The sequence below is a fragment of the Bidens hawaiensis genome, unplaced genomic scaffold, assembly GCF_021521415.1.
Source record: "Bidens hawaiensis isolate Kalapana, Puna unplaced genomic scaffold, B.hawaiensis_p1.1 tig00013493_1, whole genome shotgun sequence".
NCBI classification, from domain to species: Eukaryota; Viridiplantae; Streptophyta; class Magnoliopsida; order Asterales; family Asteraceae; genus Bidens; species Bidens hawaiensis.
The window spans coordinates 90584-109024 of NW_027492143.1; the positions used below are offsets into that span (position 1 = coordinate 90584).

At 37.1% G+C, this 18441-nt stretch overlaps 2 protein-coding genes across 2 annotated transcripts in view; one reads left to right on the forward strand and one right to left on the reverse strand.

The window, feature by feature from the left end:
- Window positions 1-18441, forward strand: part of LOC143544179 (disease resistance protein L6-like) — a 304085-nt gene that overhangs the window by 69518 nt on the left and 216126 nt on the right. The window lies entirely within an intron of this gene.
- LOC143544174 (calmodulin-binding receptor-like cytoplasmic kinase 3) lies at window positions 5184-15271 on the reverse strand. Its single transcript, XM_077036327.1, has 8 exons — window positions 15124-15271; window positions 13321-13681; window positions 12358-12582; window positions 11908-12170; window positions 10623-10788; window positions 10452-10541; window positions 6978-7276; window positions 5184-5771 (listed from the first exon to the last, which is right to left on the reverse strand). Exons 2-8 carry the CDS (start codon window positions 13574-13576, stop codon window positions 5562-5564), a joined length of 1509 nt encoding a protein of 502 aa, XP_076892442.1. The 5' UTR covers window positions 13577-13681; window positions 15124-15271; the 3' UTR covers window positions 5184-5561.

Consider the following 18441-nt stretch of genomic DNA (forward strand, 5'->3'; position numbering starts at 1 on the left):
TGGACTCGGATTTGTGATTTGAGAACTTTCTCTCTCTAGCTTCTCTCTCTAGAAATGAGAGTGTTTGGGTGGGTGTAAGTGAAGGAAGATGGTGAAAATGGTGGAAGTGTCAAGAACTTTCGTTTATATACTACGGGTTTGGTTAGGCTCGGGTTGGCTTCCTACGGGTCGAGACAGGCCGAGTTCATAAAATAACTAAGCCCAAGACCCGTTCCTTACTCGACATTAAATAACTAAAACGTGAAATTAATAAACATAACTTTCTTTTATTTATCAATATAAAAATTTTAGGATGTTACAAGTCTTCCCTCCTTAAAGAGGTTTCGTCCCCGAAACCTAACTTATTCCCTATAAAAGGAAAACTTCTTACATTTACACGTTTTATAGAAATGCCTTCGCTTTCTGAGTTACCCTTCCTACTTCCGACTTTACAGCCATCGAATGGTGGTCATGTGTTTTAGCTATTTAAGGTAGCTTGTCCATGAGACCCTCGATGCACCAAGACTCATCTCATCCTTCTAAGGGTTTCGATTAGTACTTTTAACACTATTGTCTAAAACAACATTTCACCATAACATAATAATCATTCTTAACCAAACTCAAAATAATTACACGCCACAGATAAACATAAGTTTTTAGACCTTAACACAAAACAAGTTCTTAAGCAAATGTAATTTAATAAAACCATTGCATGAGCAATTATTCCTTCATCAGGTGTTCCTCTCTGCAGTTTCCCAAAGTCTTCATCCTTTCGCACCTACCGCCCCTGATTCCTTGCAATCCCTAGCCATGTGGTCAGCTTTTCCGCATTTGAAGCACTTTGGACGATCAGGGCATTCTCGAGAATAATGCCCACTCTTTCCACACCGATAGCACCTGTCTGTCCCAGTCTTGCATTCTCCCAGGTGCACTTGCCCACACGTCTTACATGCATCCTTGTTCCCAACCTTGGCCTTCCTCTCATCAGTTGTTGTCACCATCTCGCCAGACCGCTTAGCAGAGGTAGCCCATTTCTTCTCCTTCTTTTCCCCCACCACCACATCGTCCTCAGCCAGGTCAGCATAAACCACTTCTGCAAGTTCAACAGCAGAGTCAAAAGTAGCAGGTTTATTTGCCCTGACCAACATGCGGACTTTTTGTGGCAATCCCCTCACATAACATTTGATTCTTTTGACCTCATTGTCAACCATATCAGGCACCAATCTAGATAGTCGGCTGAATTCAGTAGTATACTCACGATGCGTCATCATACCGGCCTTCAAATTCAGGAACTTCATCTCCGTCCTTTCAACCTCTGCATCTGCACAGAACTTCTTCATCACCAACTCTTTCAGATCGTCCCATCTCAACGCCTTGATCTCATCCCTAGTCTTTCTCTGCTCCACACTTTCCCACCAATACATAGCTTCTTCCACAAATGACTGAGTAGCATAACCCACAGCTTGGTCGGGACGGCATTCGCTAATGCGGATAACCTTGTCCATAGTGGTTATCCATTGGAGAGTAGCGATTGCGTCTCCCAACCCAGTCAGCTTCGGCGGGTCGCATCCTTTGAAGGACTTATAGCTGCACCCACCTTGTCCTCTTCTCCTATCATCGACTTTCACAGACTTATCCTCGCTCGAGGCCCCTCTTTCTCCTTCCCCAACCTCCTTACCATCACCCCCTGCCCCTTCAGCAGTTCGCTCACGGCTTCCAGCAGATCCTTCGGGATTCAGGTTCTTCACAGCAGCAACTACAGCTTGAACAATGGCTGCTTGAACTGCAGGGCTAAGTTGAACTTCTTCATTGTTGTTCTGGTCTCCTCCAGCTGCGCTTCCTTCATCTTCGGTGTGGGAAGCTTCTTCTACCGAGGGTTGCCGGACAAGACGAGGCCTGCCACGACGTCCTGTGCGACCCCCAGTTCCCACAAATTCTCCAGCTCCAGCCATCCGTATTCTAAAAGGGAAAAACACAAACATCATCACTCAAGGAACTATTTAGTACAAGGATAGTAAGGCTAACAGGTAATAACAGTGGCCAGTTGTGATTAGCTGATCACGTTACCTTCCGTGTCCTATACACTTCCCTTTATGAGTCTATTTGTGCTGGTTCTACTTAAGCAGTTAGTCAAGTCAAACAATCAATTATTCCTATCCCTGCCGTTCACGTATCTTTTCTTTCTCATTAACATATATCATTTAATCATACACTTTACCTTTACTGATCTTGCTTGAGCGACACATGGCATTCTTGAACTGGCATCTTCTTTCCTTTCTTACTTAAATCCCATTTTCTGTTCGAGTCTAAGCATGTAGGATGCTTAAATCTCTCGAACTTATGCTCTGATACCAACTTGTAAGGCCCCGAACCCGGTAGCCCTACTTTAGCGTCGGATTTACTCATAAACACAGTTCTTCAATCAGAGTTTATTAAAACTTTTCGCGGAATATAAAACATCAATCATTTGTTACAAAACGTTAAACCTTTTCTTTGATACCATAACACAAAACTTTATATTTAAAACATCTTTACTTCTTTCTTCAGATGCCAGCCGTTCAATCCATGCCGTGTGTCATCCTCATGCTAACTCTGTAATCAGCTCACCTGCGTGCATACTAAAAGTCAGCTACGCTGAGTGAGTTCTAGTTAATCGAACGCCATACAATACATACACATACATACATATCCGTAGATACATATCCATACTTCACTAGTTACCCTTCTGTTCTACATACACACTTACTACCATACATACACACATATTTATAACCACTAACCTCAGTCTACCGAGAGTACGTTCATAGTCCGCCGTCTATACCTGTACTCAAGGTCGTGAACACGTAAAAGGTCCGCGGTCCTTACCTATGTTCACCCTTTATGGTACGTGCAAGGTCCGCAGTCCTTCCCTATACCATCCTACATCCACAACACGTACAAGGTCCACAGTCCTCCCCTATGTTGCAACCTAAACCATAGCACGTACGAGGTCCGCAGTCCTCCCCTATGCTACCACAATACAACTACAGCACGTATAAGGTCCACAGTCCTTTCCTATGCTGATGCCTATCTATAATACGTATGAGGTCCGCAGTCCTTAACTACGTTGTCGTCTATTATCTGTAACACGTATAAGGCCCACCGTCCCTATCTACGTTTACGTCTATCATCTACTTTACGTATAAGGCCCGCAGTCCTTAACTACGCCATCACCAGCCGAGTCTATGTCCGACAAAAGCTAGAGGGATTTGCCATCCTAACTTACTATGTCGAACGTAGAACTCACATACCATTCGTGTACCTGCATACACCTACTTCACATATACAATAATTACATCATAGCATAAGAACACCCTAGGCGTTCTTTACATCATTCATTTAACAACCATACCTCTTGTCGATACGTGCAATATCCGAAGATCGTTCACGCCCCGACAAGTATTCATTTGTAATGTTCATGCATCTTCGATGTATAATATTCGTACCTTTATTTTTGACCTGACAGTACGCGCAATATCCGAAGATCGTTCGCGTACCGACAAGCAACCATTCATATCCATCACATATATCACATATGGCATACACTTATCACTTAGGATAAATGTATTAACAACACATCGAGTATGCACGCAGCCCCGAAAACATAACACATAAATGGGGCTAGAAACTCACCTGAATACTGTTACGCTCTCCGTTAATAGTTATTCCCCTCTTGAGCTGCGCACGGCTAACTGTATAATATTTACACGTATCAATTAGCTACTACTACTTATGTTGCGTTTCTATCTTTATATGACCCACAACGAACGGGGGTCCGGGGGCAGCGCCCCTGGTAGCGGGGTTCTAGGGGCGGCAGCCCCTAGCGGGGTCCAAGGGGCAGAGCCCCTGGCTGGGGTTAAGCTGCCAGGTCAGCTTGGAAAAATTTTATTTTCGATAACTGCCTTAACACATTTTCCATTAGGTTTTTAATTTATTTTATAAACGAACTTCACTTCAGGCGAAGTTAAACCTTAGGCGAACTTGGAAACAGCTTGGTTCTGGCTTGATTCGGTCGAATAGGGACACGTTCGATCGAATAGGAACACGTTCGATCGAATAGGAACACGTTCGATCGAACAGGAACACGTTCGATCAAACAGGAACACGTTCGATCGAATACAACACTCATTCGATCGAATACAAAACTCATTCGATCGAATGAGTTGGAGACCATTCGGTTGCTTCCCTATTCGGTCGACTGGACTTGTTCGATCTACGCATTCGATCGAATGGACTGATTCGATCGACTGGTTCGATCGAATGAGTCTGATTCGACTCCTTCAAGCTGGGCGACGGAGAAACCCACGGGTTTTCCAGATTTTCCAGATTTTTGACCCAAAATCGAAGTTTTTGACATGGAAATGCTCGGGATTGAAAGGGCTATCGATTCCTAGTACTTTTAAACACAAAAGCTTGCATTTTGACACCAAAACAAGGCGGTTTTTGACCCGAAAACTCAAGTTACGAAAATGGGAGTTTTTGCTCGATTTGAGGTCGGAAATGGTTATGAAAACGGATGATTTTCGAGGGGGACTTACCAAAAACGATTAGGAACAAGATTGTGGACTCGGATTTGTGATTTGAGAACTTTCTCTCTCTAGCTTCTCTCTCTAGAAATGAGAGTGTTTGGGTGGGTGTAAGTGAAGGAAGATGGTGAAAATGGTGGAAGTGTCAAGAACTTTCGTTTATATACTACGGGTTTGGTTAGGCTCGGGTTGGCTTCCTACGGGTCGAGACAGGCCGAGTTCATAAAATAACTAAGCCCAAGACCCGTTCCTTACTCGACATTAAATAACTAAAACGTGAAATTAATAAACATAACTTTCTTTTATTTATCAATATAAAAATTTTAGGATGTTACACTGTTGATCGACCCTAGTAACCAAAATTTGTTTAATTGTTTATCCATTGATATATTATTTTTAACAAAAACATAAGTTGGACCCTTAGTTGTAACCAGTAGAGATGTCTCGACTAATTTCTGGTACAGTCGCTAAGTTAGCCTTCTAATATGAATGTACCAAGCGCCATTCACAAACTTGTAAATTTTATCACACCCTAATATGCTCACGATTAAGGACGCACATTTAGGGTTAGACGTCTTTACATCATGTTTTATAGGCTTAATTTGCTCTATTACATGTACATTTGTTACGAGCAGACAACACTGTCTCCGTATATTATTACTATAAGCACCTAAAACCAAAAATGTTCAATTGCGTAAAATTCACCTATAGTAGAAAAGTGTGTGCCATACAAGATTTGATCTATACGCTCACAAGCATCGTCCTAATAACTTTAATAACCAAACGTAATCGACCCATGCAAAACCCTAAATGTAACCGTATATTATAACAACAAAATGTAAATCCGGAATACATCATCTATATACACGTGTGACAAATCTTTAACGCACAAATTAAACATAAAATGTTTCCAAAGAACGAAAATCCGAATCCAACCATCTCCAATGAAAAGTCGTACCGCATGCATTAAGCGCTTGTACACCATACACCAACCTTGCATTGGCATACATGCATTGTTCATCCTCTTTTTCCTTTTCTAAGACAGTCCATTCTGATGACCCATAACTGCTCTCCAACCGACTTCATATCAGGCCGGTCAGCTCGTGTGGGGGCCGCACATTGAAATGCTAATTCGAGCATCTTTCCAAAGATTTCACCGTCCAAATGTTCTCTCATTTGCGGGTCGACCAAATCCATAGTTTCACCTTCATTGTACTTTCCAAATGCCTGAAATTAATAATCAAAACGGGTCAAAAGAAGTCGTTTTCTGTACGGCCCGAAATAGGTGGAGTCGGGCTTTGTTGACCCGATACATTTTTGCCCAGATCATGAAGTTTCGTTAAGAGATTCGTGTTAATTTTTTAATAAAATGTTTTTTTTTGAAAGTTTTACTTGTTAATGCTCACTTTGGGTGACAATCGACTAGTGGTGCACAACCCGGGTTTCGGGTTCAAACCGGTAAGGGTTAAAAACGGTTAGAGTTTGGTCAAACTTGGTCAAAAACTTCGATTTTGGCTCAAACCGGTTTGGGTTGAACCAAGGAGAAACTAGGTCACAACCGGTAGGACCCGCCCCGAGGATTTAAACATTCCAGCCGGGCAGAAAATAAAAAGGCCCGTAGGCCCTAACGAGTTATTTGATTATTATTTTCTTGTAGTTTTCAAATTTAGTTTGGGCCCAATAGCTTAAATGGATTATGGATAAAAAAAGTTTTGGGCCCAATATATTTAAAATGATTAAGATCCACACATATTTTATAAAAAAAAATTAATATATAATATAAAAAAAAATTGGCCCACAAAATTACAGGCCTCGGTCTACGACCTAATTATATTTATGTTACCCGTTTGACCCGATAGGTATAAAAATCATAGTTATCAAATGCGATAAGCGCTCGAAAGCGTTTAGGCTGGGTCTAGCGCCCAGGCGATAAGCGCAAAAAAAGCGCCCGATTTTGAAAAAAAAGCGCACATTAAAAAAACAAAAATTTTAACTTAAATAGAACATCTTATGAAGAACACATACATTCACAGTCCTTGACATTAGGTTTTTAAAGAAAGAAATCCGAATTTAGGTTTTTTAAGAGCAAAACTAACTTGTAATTAACCTTTAAATTCTAGTTTATTGATGATTTTGTGTGCTATAATATTGATTGTGGAATAGTGGAGTGTTAGGAACTCCAAGAGAATGGGAACAGATTATTAAAGGGAATTTAATACGCATGGGGAGGTTTGGGAAAATAAGACTGCGCATTAAATATCTGTTGCATGCTAATCGCAATTAATGCGCCTGGCGCTTTAAATGCGCTTAAGCGCAAAAAGCGCACGCTTTTAATAACTATGATAAAAATGCTTTTGGACTCGGTACAACAATCAATGCGAGACGTACAACTCGATAATGTGCATATAGAATATAAAAGAACAAGAAACTTACCCATCTTACAGTCACCTTCTCTTCAGGAGACCTCTTGGACTCAATGGGCCTACGACCCGTTAAAATTTCGATAAGTAAAACTCCAAACGAGTAAACGTCACTTTTCGGGGTGAGTTGATACGTTCTCATATATTCCGGGTCAAGATACCCGACCGTGCCCCGAACTTTGGTCACAACATGTGTTTTATCAGTCTCCGCATCTCCAAGTCTCGCAAACCCGAAATCGGCCACTTTCGCTCTCAATCTTTCGGTTAGAAGAATGTTGGATGACTTCACGTCCCGGTGGATAATTTGTTTTTCTGCTTAAAATGAAAAGAATAATAATCCAAAGTGTTTTAAAAATTCTGATTGTTTAAATGAATACATAAAATTAAGGGTGTAAACGAGTCGAGTCGCTTGTGAGCTACTTGGGATCGGCTCGATAGAAGCCAGAATCGAGTAGAACTTAAACAAAGCTCGAGCCTGGGCCTAAATTTGAGATCATTTAATAAACGAGCTCGAACCTGAGTTCGTATATCGACTTTGAATAGGCTTGTTGGCCTAAAAGAACCTGTTATTATCATTAGAAATATATATTTTTTGTCAATTTAATACATATATATATATATATATGATTACATAACAATTATTATTATTTTACTATGTTATTATTAATATATATGAATTGTAATTATAACTGTAACTATAATTTTATATATGTGTGTGTGTGTGTGTGTGTGTGTGTAAAATAACTATATACATCTATATAAATAAATAATAAACAAACCCGAGCCAAGCTTGAGCCTTAGAAATATAGCTCTAAACGAACTGAGCCCGGGCTTGGCTCGTGTACTCGAAGAAAAAAGAGATACAACTTGTGACATTGAGTAAAAGCCTCTCAAACCAGGTTACAAGAAGGGGTGGGTAATTTTATAAATTTGTTAAACCAGTTTGCTAATTATTTTTGTTGAAGCCAAAATCATATTATTTAAAGTTAATTACCAAGTTGCCCTCCTTCACCTTATATATATTTATAGTATTTTTATATCAGGTCATATTTTTTCAACTTGAAACCAAACCTGCCGTCCATCATCATCATAACAGATGCTTTTTATCAGGTATTATTAAATTTGTTTTGATTTTTACATGTTATTTGATTAGTAATCAAATTATGGATACAACTTTTAATTAAATGTGTATCTAGTTGTTGAATGTTATGCTATGCATGGTTCATTGTTAATTTGTTATCCTTTGATTTCATTAAGAACTTTACCTTAAGTTAAAATATTATACAACCCTCAATAAGAATTTGAAGTTAAAAGACGAGTAACCGACTCCTGACGCGTTAAAAGTGCTGAACGTGTAATAAACAACGCACCTACGCAAGGCCGGCTTTAAAGGATGACTGAGTGGTCAACGACCCTGGTAGGCCCGTATTTAATTATTTATGTATTTAAATATATATATATATATATATATAATCTTAATGTTTAAACACAAATAATCAACTTATTTAAGCGAAATTCTGTATAAAAAAATTGTTTGCACAGCCCAAATCATAACAAATAAGCCCGTTTAAACATATAATTGTTTTAAGTCCAATATTTTTTTTTACTAAATTTTTTCTCGCCTTCAGCCAAATTTTTTTTAACGATTCTCAGGAACGGCCCTGCACCTAGGGCGCGTTACTAGTGCCAAGCGCGTCTGACACGTTACCAACGTCAGACGCGAACTCGAGGTATCAATGATGATTATGCGTAAGAGGCACCATGCACATAAGCGGCGTGACTTGTTACCGGCGTGGGACACATGACTGACATCAGACACGTAATGGCGCCGAAGACGTTACTAGCTTCGAATGTGTAACCAGCCCTGTATGTCGGACGCATAACCATCGCCACACACGTTATTGGTGCTGAACGCGTAGTGTCATACCGGCAAGGCGGCAGTGGCTCCCGTCAAACCCGTAAACCGAACTCGCCAAACCCATTAATCACATTAACCGACCCGTCCCTCAAGGTCCGGGCCACGGGTTTGATATTATCACTCTCACGGTCCGGTTTCCGGGAATGCACATACTCATGTTGTATCATCTCTCCTCCGTTACGGGCTCCCGATCATATATGAAACCCACGACACCTCTTAAGTTTTTATTCGAGTGTTAGAATAGTCAAAGACTCAAAGTCAAAGTTTTAGTTTAGCAGCTAGTCAGCTGTTAAACTAGAATACAAAATCCGCTCAGATCTTGTTTTATAATTCTTTATCGTATTTTGAAGCATAAATGCAAGGCGCCGCAGAGTTGCACACGAAGACGGAGAAGTTAACGTTGCAAGAGATTGTGGAGACGATAGGGCGTAAACAAGTAAATGCCGCAGAGTTGCACACGGGGAAGATATGGCGTCAAGATTCAAATGCAAAGAAAGACGAAAGCGAAAAAAGAAAACTTGAACAAGAAGATGAAGTGTTTAACTCAAAGCTTATAAATTGCCTTGACAACGTGGCTAATGCTATTGTGGAAGCCAATAAAATATTTGATAGAGCTTATTATCGCGAGTACACGAGTGAGGAAATTTATACAGAATTAGAGTCGATATGGCGTCAAGATTCAAATGCAAAGAAAGACGAAAGCGAAAAAAGAAAACTTGAACAAGAAGATGAAGCGTTTAACTCAAAGCTTATAAATTGCCTTGACAACGTGGCTAATGCTATTGTGGAAGCCAATAAAATATTTGATAGAGCTTATTATCGCGAGTACACGGGTGAGGAAATTTATACAGAATTGAGTCGATGGGTTTGGAACCCAATGCTATACCGAGAGCTTTAATTTAGTTGGCTAACGATCAAGCAAAAGCAAGGACATTATTTACTTGTCTTCTTAAGATACGGATAGTTGTATTGAAAGGTATGATGAGTGAGGCAACTAAGCAAGTTCAGAACACGGTAAAAGGATTACTCTTATGCATTTATTTAGTTGCAGTTTTCTTTTTCTTTTTTTGGTAATTTCGGACAAATATGGCATTGTTAATTCTTTTCTTGGATAGTTTATTTTTCGGTTATGGACGTTGAAAACAATATTTGGTTAAGGGATTAAAATTCTTCAGAACTTTTTTGGTGTTGAATATATGTGTTGGTGTTTAATATTGTTGACAGATTTTATGTGTTCCCCGGGTTGAAAGGAAAAGAAAAGAAAGTTTCAATTTTAAAGGGTATATATGTAAAATTGTACCCTTTTTTTTATCTTTTTAATTCAGGAAAATATGAAAATTTTAATTTCTTCCAATTCCTTCGTACTCGGGAACACGATAGTAAATTATATATTTCTCCTCCCCTGTCTTTTTTCTCCTTAATTCACTTTCCTTTATTTTCTATCATTTATTAAACTCGGGAACACAGCGGAAGTGATAACTAAAAGAACTCAAATAATTATAGCAAGTAAAATATTGGATATTTATATAAAGCACATAAATACATTATGGTTAGGGTTAAAAGTATTACCGGCATATAGATGGAGATACGTTAAACCATGAGCAATATCGATGCAAATTTCAAGCCGTTGACTAAAGTCCAAAAGGTTTTCATGAACGCCTGAAATGGGAAACGACTATATTACTATTTTTGATAAAGTGATACGTATTATGGTATTAAAACAAAAATGAAAAGACTTACCATCCAGATGTTCTCTAAGGGTACCATTCGGAACGTATTCTGTAATGATTAAACGCTCGTTGCCTTTATCAACATAGCCAAGAAGCTTAACTAGATTTCGATGATCAATTTTTGCAAGAAGCTCAACTTCACTTCTAAATTCACTTCTTAAAGCATCAAAGTGTTCCTACACAAGTTTCTCACGTTTAAAACGGGAAAAGAAAAAAAACGAGTGTTGATACTAACATATATAAAATGTGTGTTGAGTTAATCATTAGTGTCACATACAGAACGACTGTCAGATACTATCTATCACATAAAAAAACTACTGATGCTTGTTTTTATAAGCACGTCTCACAATCGCATATCCTTTCTTCCGTAAAGCAAAAATATCGAATGACACAAAGTAATTAGGACAAGTTAATACATTTAAATTTTGCCTACACTAAATTGTGAAAAGAAAGGACTATGATTTGACTTTTTGAGGTCAAACAGAATGATTTTGAAATTTACACAAGTTAGCGCCTGTACAAACTTCAATGTAGTTATCAACTTTTTTCTAGAAAATGAACGGTCAAACATCATGTATATAAACTCTGCAAATCTGCAATTGACAATTAGTCGGGTTGACCGAAAAAGTCAACAGTTTTTGTTTCTTTATGAAATACAGGAAGTAGTTGCATATTTAATGCTATATTAAATAAAGCCCAAAGAGTATAAATACTAAATGACAAGGAACGGGCAAAGATAAAGTTGGCGTGTACTAATTTTGGCTACCGTAAATTATACTTCTTTGACTTTTGAAGTCAATCATATTGCTTTCAACTTCTTATACGGCGTTTATGGCAAAATAATAATATCCACCACTGATTGCTAAAAATCTTAATGTAGTCATTAATTATTTCTCGAAAAAAAAATCAAAGACCAAATATGGCAACAATGTCGTCGACGATTAGTCTGTTTGACCTAAAAAAGTCAAACCTTTGCTCTTTTTATGGAATATACAATTGAAACATTAGACCTTACCGACACTGTGTATGCATAAGTAGGCTTGTAAACGAACCGAACAAACACAAACGGAGACATGTTCATGTTCGCTTACTTAACTTTTTGCTTATTTAACTTTAATCGAACACGAACAATTAATCTAACGAATTTCTTGTTCTAGTTCGTTCATTAAGAAAATGAACATGCTCGTGTTCGTTCATTTTAGTTTGTTAAAAATCTACACGAACAGTTCACAAACGTAAACATACACAAACGAACACAAACAAAGTAACAAACATAAATGAACAAATGATATTACCTTTTTTGCTCGTTTTATGGCAACAAGTTGACCGTCTGGCAGTTGAGCCTTGTACACGGTTCCAAAACCGCCTTCACCCAACTTTAATGCCGGTGAAAAATTTTGGGTGGCTCGTGCCACTTGGTTCATGGTCAAATGAACCGACCCGATCCTATCAAGTTTTGGAGACATTGAGAATCTATGAGGACTCGGTGGCACGCGTAGTGGGCTTGCCGGAACCTTTTCTGATGCCGAGTTCATTTCTATAGATGATGTTGAATCCACTGCAATAATAATAATAATAATAATAATAATAATAATAATAATAATAATAATAATAATTATAATAATAAGTGTAAATTACACTTTTTGTTCTTTAGGTATATAGAAAATTTCAGGTTTCGTACTTTAACTAAGGAAATAACAGAAGTCTTTCTTTATGTTTAAAAAATAGTTTATAATTTATCTTACTTGAATTCGGCTCCTTGGCAAGAACAGTGTGTGCCATATCTTTCTTTCTAGAACGAAAGCACGGGCAAAGAAAACCGCAACACAAAGCCAAGATCCCGACTCCACCCATCACTAAATATTTTGATTTAAATTTGGAATCTTTGTCGTCTTTCGTTTTCTTTGACTCTTTTACCTCTCCTTCTAAGCTTCTATCATTAATTAAACTCTGCAAAAATCTCCTTCCACCTGGCCAAAAAATATAAAAAAATAAATAAATAAATAAATCCCACAAGTTCACAAAATGTATTAACATAAAACATAAAGAGAACTGCAAAAGTTCCTATAATGGAACATTATCGTTGTCGAATGATTATACTATTGGCTTGTGTCACAAGATTCCTATAGGTGTGATAACGGTATTTTTTAGGCATTTTAGAAAAAACAAGAATATACAAAAAAAAAATGTTTTAAAATCCACAAGTTTACAACTTTCTTTGTATAAAACAAGATTACAAGACTGAACTTACCATGAAGAAAAAGACTCAAAAGATTACATTACATTTTGCCTGTTATAATCGCTAAAAGACAAAGTTGTTGACTTGGTCACATGATTCCTTTGTGTGTAACAAAGGGGTTAGATAATTGACAAATAGTCAAATAGTCGACTGTTAAAAGTTTTCATGGCTGTGTCCCATAAGTAGTATCCAAATTTTCTTTTTTCAATTTCAAGACTTTTAATGATAATTGCAAATTTTCCTTCAATAGGAAGATCTTGAGATAAAATTACGTATTTACCCTCATAAGTTTATCAGAAGGTTTTTCACAAAAATGTTGCAACTACTTTCATAGGACGGATCCGAGAAGGACTACAAAAATCTCCTCTTATAAATGTTCAAAGATTTTTTTTATAATTTTCGAAGATACAATATGTAACAAAGGGTATTTAAGATATTTCACAAATCATCAAAATGCTGCAGCTTTTACCTAAAAAATGATCCACCTCGTAGCAATGACTCCCGACATCCCTATTAATGAAGCAATGATTTGCACGATACAACTTGATGTACTTGCAAAACAAATCTTTGCTTACTGATTTCCCATTCAAATAAAACAATTTGCTATTAGAATCACTCGAATAGTTGATATGATAAGTCCCGCAAGCCTTCAAATGCAAAACTCCCGAGGCAAATATGATTGATGATTGGATCAACAATAGAACACTCAACAAGATCACTCCCATTCTCAGTAATGAACATAACTATTTCATCTTATCGATAAAGACGGTTCAACGATTCATTCAAGAATTATGAATCACCTTTTGAAGTCAACTTTTAGTCTTCCATACCTATTCACAAAATGGACAGATTATTTATTGATCTAAATAATGAGTTTTGAATATCAGATTTTATATAACCTAAAAACAACCGATTATACGTATTATAGTTATTTTACATTCAAGAATTATAGTATGGTAAAAATTATAGTAATTTTACCTTTAACTCCTCACAATTATAATCAGAAGTTGTTATTACAATGTTAAGCTACATGATCAAATCAACACTTTCACTTAAATTATGGAATCTTATTGCATGATATCATATAAAATTCCCAGAAATTAAAATCCCTAAAATTCTGAAAACCGAAAAGACCTAAAAGTTGTCAAATTTTATCCAAATTCTCCAATGTCACATGATTTGCAGGGAATGATAAAACAACAAAACCCTAATTTAAAAACATCCTATGATTCAAGCTCCCCCTTGCAATATTTGCATTAAAAAAATAATAATTATAATAAAAAAATACCCTTAATTTCAATTTATTTCTTCACAATTTAGACAACCCCATGTGACAAATCAAAAAATAAACAAAACCTATCATTGGAAACTCCTTCAATTGCCATTAAATTCAAAAATTAAGACAGGTAAGATTAAAGAACAGTGACCAATCAAGAATTCATATTATAAAAAACCAAACTTTTATCAATTTCTTTCAAAATTAAAACAAACCCAGATGATAAAACAAGAAACTAAACCAAACACATCATCCAAAACCATCTTAAATTTCCATCAAATGAATCTTTATTAAGAATTACACATTAAAAAACCAATCTTTAATCAATTCCTTCAAAATTTAGACACACACCAGATGATAAACATGAAACTAAACTAGACCCATCATCCAAACCATGTTAAATTTCCATAAAAATGAATCTTTATCAAGAATTACATATTATAAAAAAACAAACTTTCATCAATTTCTTTCAAATTAAGACACACCCAGATGACAAAACAAAAAATTAAACCGAACCCACCTTAAATTTCCATAAAAATAATCTTAATCAAGAATTGCATATTATAAAAAACCAAACTTTAATCAATTTCTTTCATAATTAAGACACACCCAGATGACAAAACAAAAATTTAAACCCAACCCACCTTAAATTTCCATAGAAATAATCTTAATCAAGAATTGCATATTATAGAAAACCAAACTTTAATCAATTTCTTTCATAATTAAGACACACCCAGATGACAAAACAAAAATTTAAACCCAACCCACCTTAAATTTCCATAAAAGTAATCTTAATCAAGAATTGCATATTATAAAAAACCAAACTTTAATCAATTTCTTTCAAAATTGAGACAAGACAAGAAACTAAACTAAACCCATCATCCAAACCACCTTAAATTTCCATAAAGATCACAAAAACACACTAAATCACATCAACAACTATGAATCAACACAACAAGATTCAAGTCAACATACATAAAATGATAAAGTTCAAACCTTTATGAAGCCAGCTGAGTAAAAAGAAGATAAAGATTAAAAATTAGGTGAGTAAATTGCTTAAATTGTTTGATTTCTTGAAAGACTTTGATGAAGGCGTTGGGATGACCGGCGAATGTAGAGAGATGAAACGGAGGTGATGAAAATATAATAAATTGAAATATTAAGTTTTGTTTTTAAAAATTGGTTTGTAAGTTTGACCAAATATGGAAAATTATTGAAGGTGATGTCACACCCCATGTAAGCAAAGTGAGCTGGTTTTGATGTTCATCTAGTTTGATGCCATCTTGCCAATATTTAGCACCCATTGTGTAATCAAGATGTGTGAATTTGTAATTTTATAATTGGTGCATTAACTAGTTATTATTAAGGGACATGGTAGACATGGTAATTTTGATATAAACCGCGTTCGTTAATCAAATGGTCTAAGAATATAAGAAAGAATCCAGACTAAAAATTATAGGTTTTTGAAATATACTTTGATTGTTCAAATCATATTTTTCATTCATAATCCATTAACTTCCGAAATGATTCTTAAATAAGGATTACAAATAAACAACCACTACTAGAAGGTGACTCCTAAATTTATAAGTATACAATTTCAAGTGAACTGCTGCATTGCTGGTTGTATAAGTTGCAATTAGAGTTGTACGCTGTGTGACCAAAAAAAGGCCGGTGCCTTCTCTCAATAATACTTTTCACGAAGACGCATAAATGTTTGTACCCTGTGTAAGAAAGGTTGTACTTTATCCCATGTTTTCATACCTTTCCACGTACACTACACGTGTTATGCTCTCTCTCAACAGCCAGAGGTTCCTATGTGCTTTCCAGTCTATACCATCATCACAATCCATCATTTTCTCTCTATTTTCTTAAACAAATAGTAGCCGGACATCTTCGGTATTCTGCAAATCTGATCTCTTCTAATCTTGGCTGTTGCCAGCTTCCATTTTGGAATCCTAGGCGGCGGCCGCAGAGGAGGTAAGACGGGGTGATGTTTCCGATTCGTCTGTTGCCAGGTTCCATTTTGGAATCTTAGGCGGTGGCGGAGATCGGCGCCTGTTGATCGCCGACCGTTCCATGGCGCCGACGGATCCATAGTTCCTCAATTAAGTTTATTATGCATTCTTTGAAGTAATAAACTGCATTTGAAGCACTATAGTTTGATTTTATTCCAACTTTGAAATTGAAAGTTATTTAATTTGGCCCTTTTGACTTTTGGTGTCGATCAATTTAGGGACTCAACAATGTTAATACAGTTTGGGGTTTTCCTCAGTGGATGACTAACTTATGAGTCTTCTACAATATAGAGGTAGGGTACTTAAAAGACCCAAATATCCTTAAGTAATACCCGCGGGTCAACCAAGAACCCATCACAAGTTAACCGCGGGGCATACGAATCATCCGCATAATCATCCGAGGAAGAAATAACCTCACGGACATGCGGAAGTATCCTGGCACCCTCAGAAGTCATCCGCAAGAAGGAATATCCTTCCGCGTAAATGGCCACGAGGTAATGCTCCGGGACAGCTATCAATAACTAATTACCTTCTAGAAGATCTACCAAGATGCTTTCTTGAGAAATACGTGATCCCTCAACCAACCAGGAAAGAACACCTGGCAGGGCCGTTATAACCGTGCACATGGCCAGGGTAATTCATCACCCTATCATAGGGAGACGCGTGCCCAGGTTGTTATACATGCACATGCAACGTATAAGCTAAGCCTATCATGTGAGGACACGTGTCCAGTTGGTTACAAGAGCATCTTCTAATGGGACAGCTTGCCCAATCACCTTCCCACACCCTTCGGCTATAAATACCTTCTCAATCATCATGAGGTATTCATTCACTCCGACTATACTCTCTCAATTTACTTAAGTACTTTATCTTCATCGGAATTGTACTTATTCTCACGCCGGAGGGTGGTTACGGGAAGACCCCCCCCCCCTCTTGTCCTTCCCGTAACGAGCTCACGGTGTTTGTTTTGCAGGTTCACGTCACTAGACTTTGAGAATTGAGTTTATATCGTATCGGTAGTTAACCGTATCCTACCCTGTGGACTCATTGGATCTAGGACCCATTAAGGGGAGTAGATCCGTGTTTCTTCATACAAGAAGATTGGTTATCATCAAAGCCTCAATTTTGTTGACCAGAGAACAAAGTTCTTTTGCAGCCATTTGTGTTCAAAGCACTCATATGAACCTACGTCTGGATTTGAGGTAATGTCAGTTATCTTTTGATTATGTTCTATCAATATGTTAAAGGATGTGATGGTTTAATCTGAGCATGTTGTTAGTCTAAACGTTCAGACGTTGGTTGTTGAAGAAATTGAGCTACAAGTAAGATTGGTTCCACTGGATCGTGTGATCTCAAGAAAGAACCGATGTTGCTTTGATAATTGATATGTCAATAAATAAAAGGTGAAGCTCCATACTTGATCTATGAGAAAGATGGAAGGCTATTGCAATCTTGCAGTGGCAGTTCTAAAGAGATTAGGAAGAGGAAGATCTCTTTCTTTAAGTTGTGTGGTGAAAAAATAATGGGATTGGGAGTTTGGTTTTATCTTGGGTGTTATAAAGGCATGTTCTTTGGTGTGCTGCAAAATTGATTTCACGAACTTGCAAGATGAGTAATGTTGTGTTTACGTGAAACAATCGAATGCAATAAACATAATTCACCATTATGTAAAATTTTGTTACGTTTTGATTCATCTACTAAAAGTCCTCTAAAATGGCAACATTGGAGTTCGCGCACTTTTTTCTAAAACTGGGCATAATTTGAGTTTATGTGTTCAATAAAACGTTCCAATGTTATTTTCAATAGTTTTATGCCCCCCCCCCCCAACCCAACGCGGGGGGCTTAAGTTCCATTGGACGGCTAATAAACTCAACGTAACTACTTCTTTAACAACACCGCTACTAAGATTAACAATCCCGCCGCAACGCGGCGGGTCTAATAACTAGTTGCTACTAAAACATGGTGAACATGGGAGAGTTTAACCACCCATTATTCATCCTTAACCAACTCATCAAACATAATTAATTAAAAAGAAACATGACATATAACTAATAAAACAAACGACATAAACACATGAGGTTGGCACATAACACATTTTATTATATTTTTTTATGCCGAAAAATGATCCAGTTATAACATAAAGGCGGGGTAAGAGCGCAACAATCTGCGTCACCATCTTCTTTAAAATGGCAAACTGATCATACTGAAAATAAAGTTATAGTTCTTTGGCAATGATAAGTAAATGGCATAATGAACTCTTTTAAAAAATGTAGCAACTTCGAGGGCATGAGACCCAAAT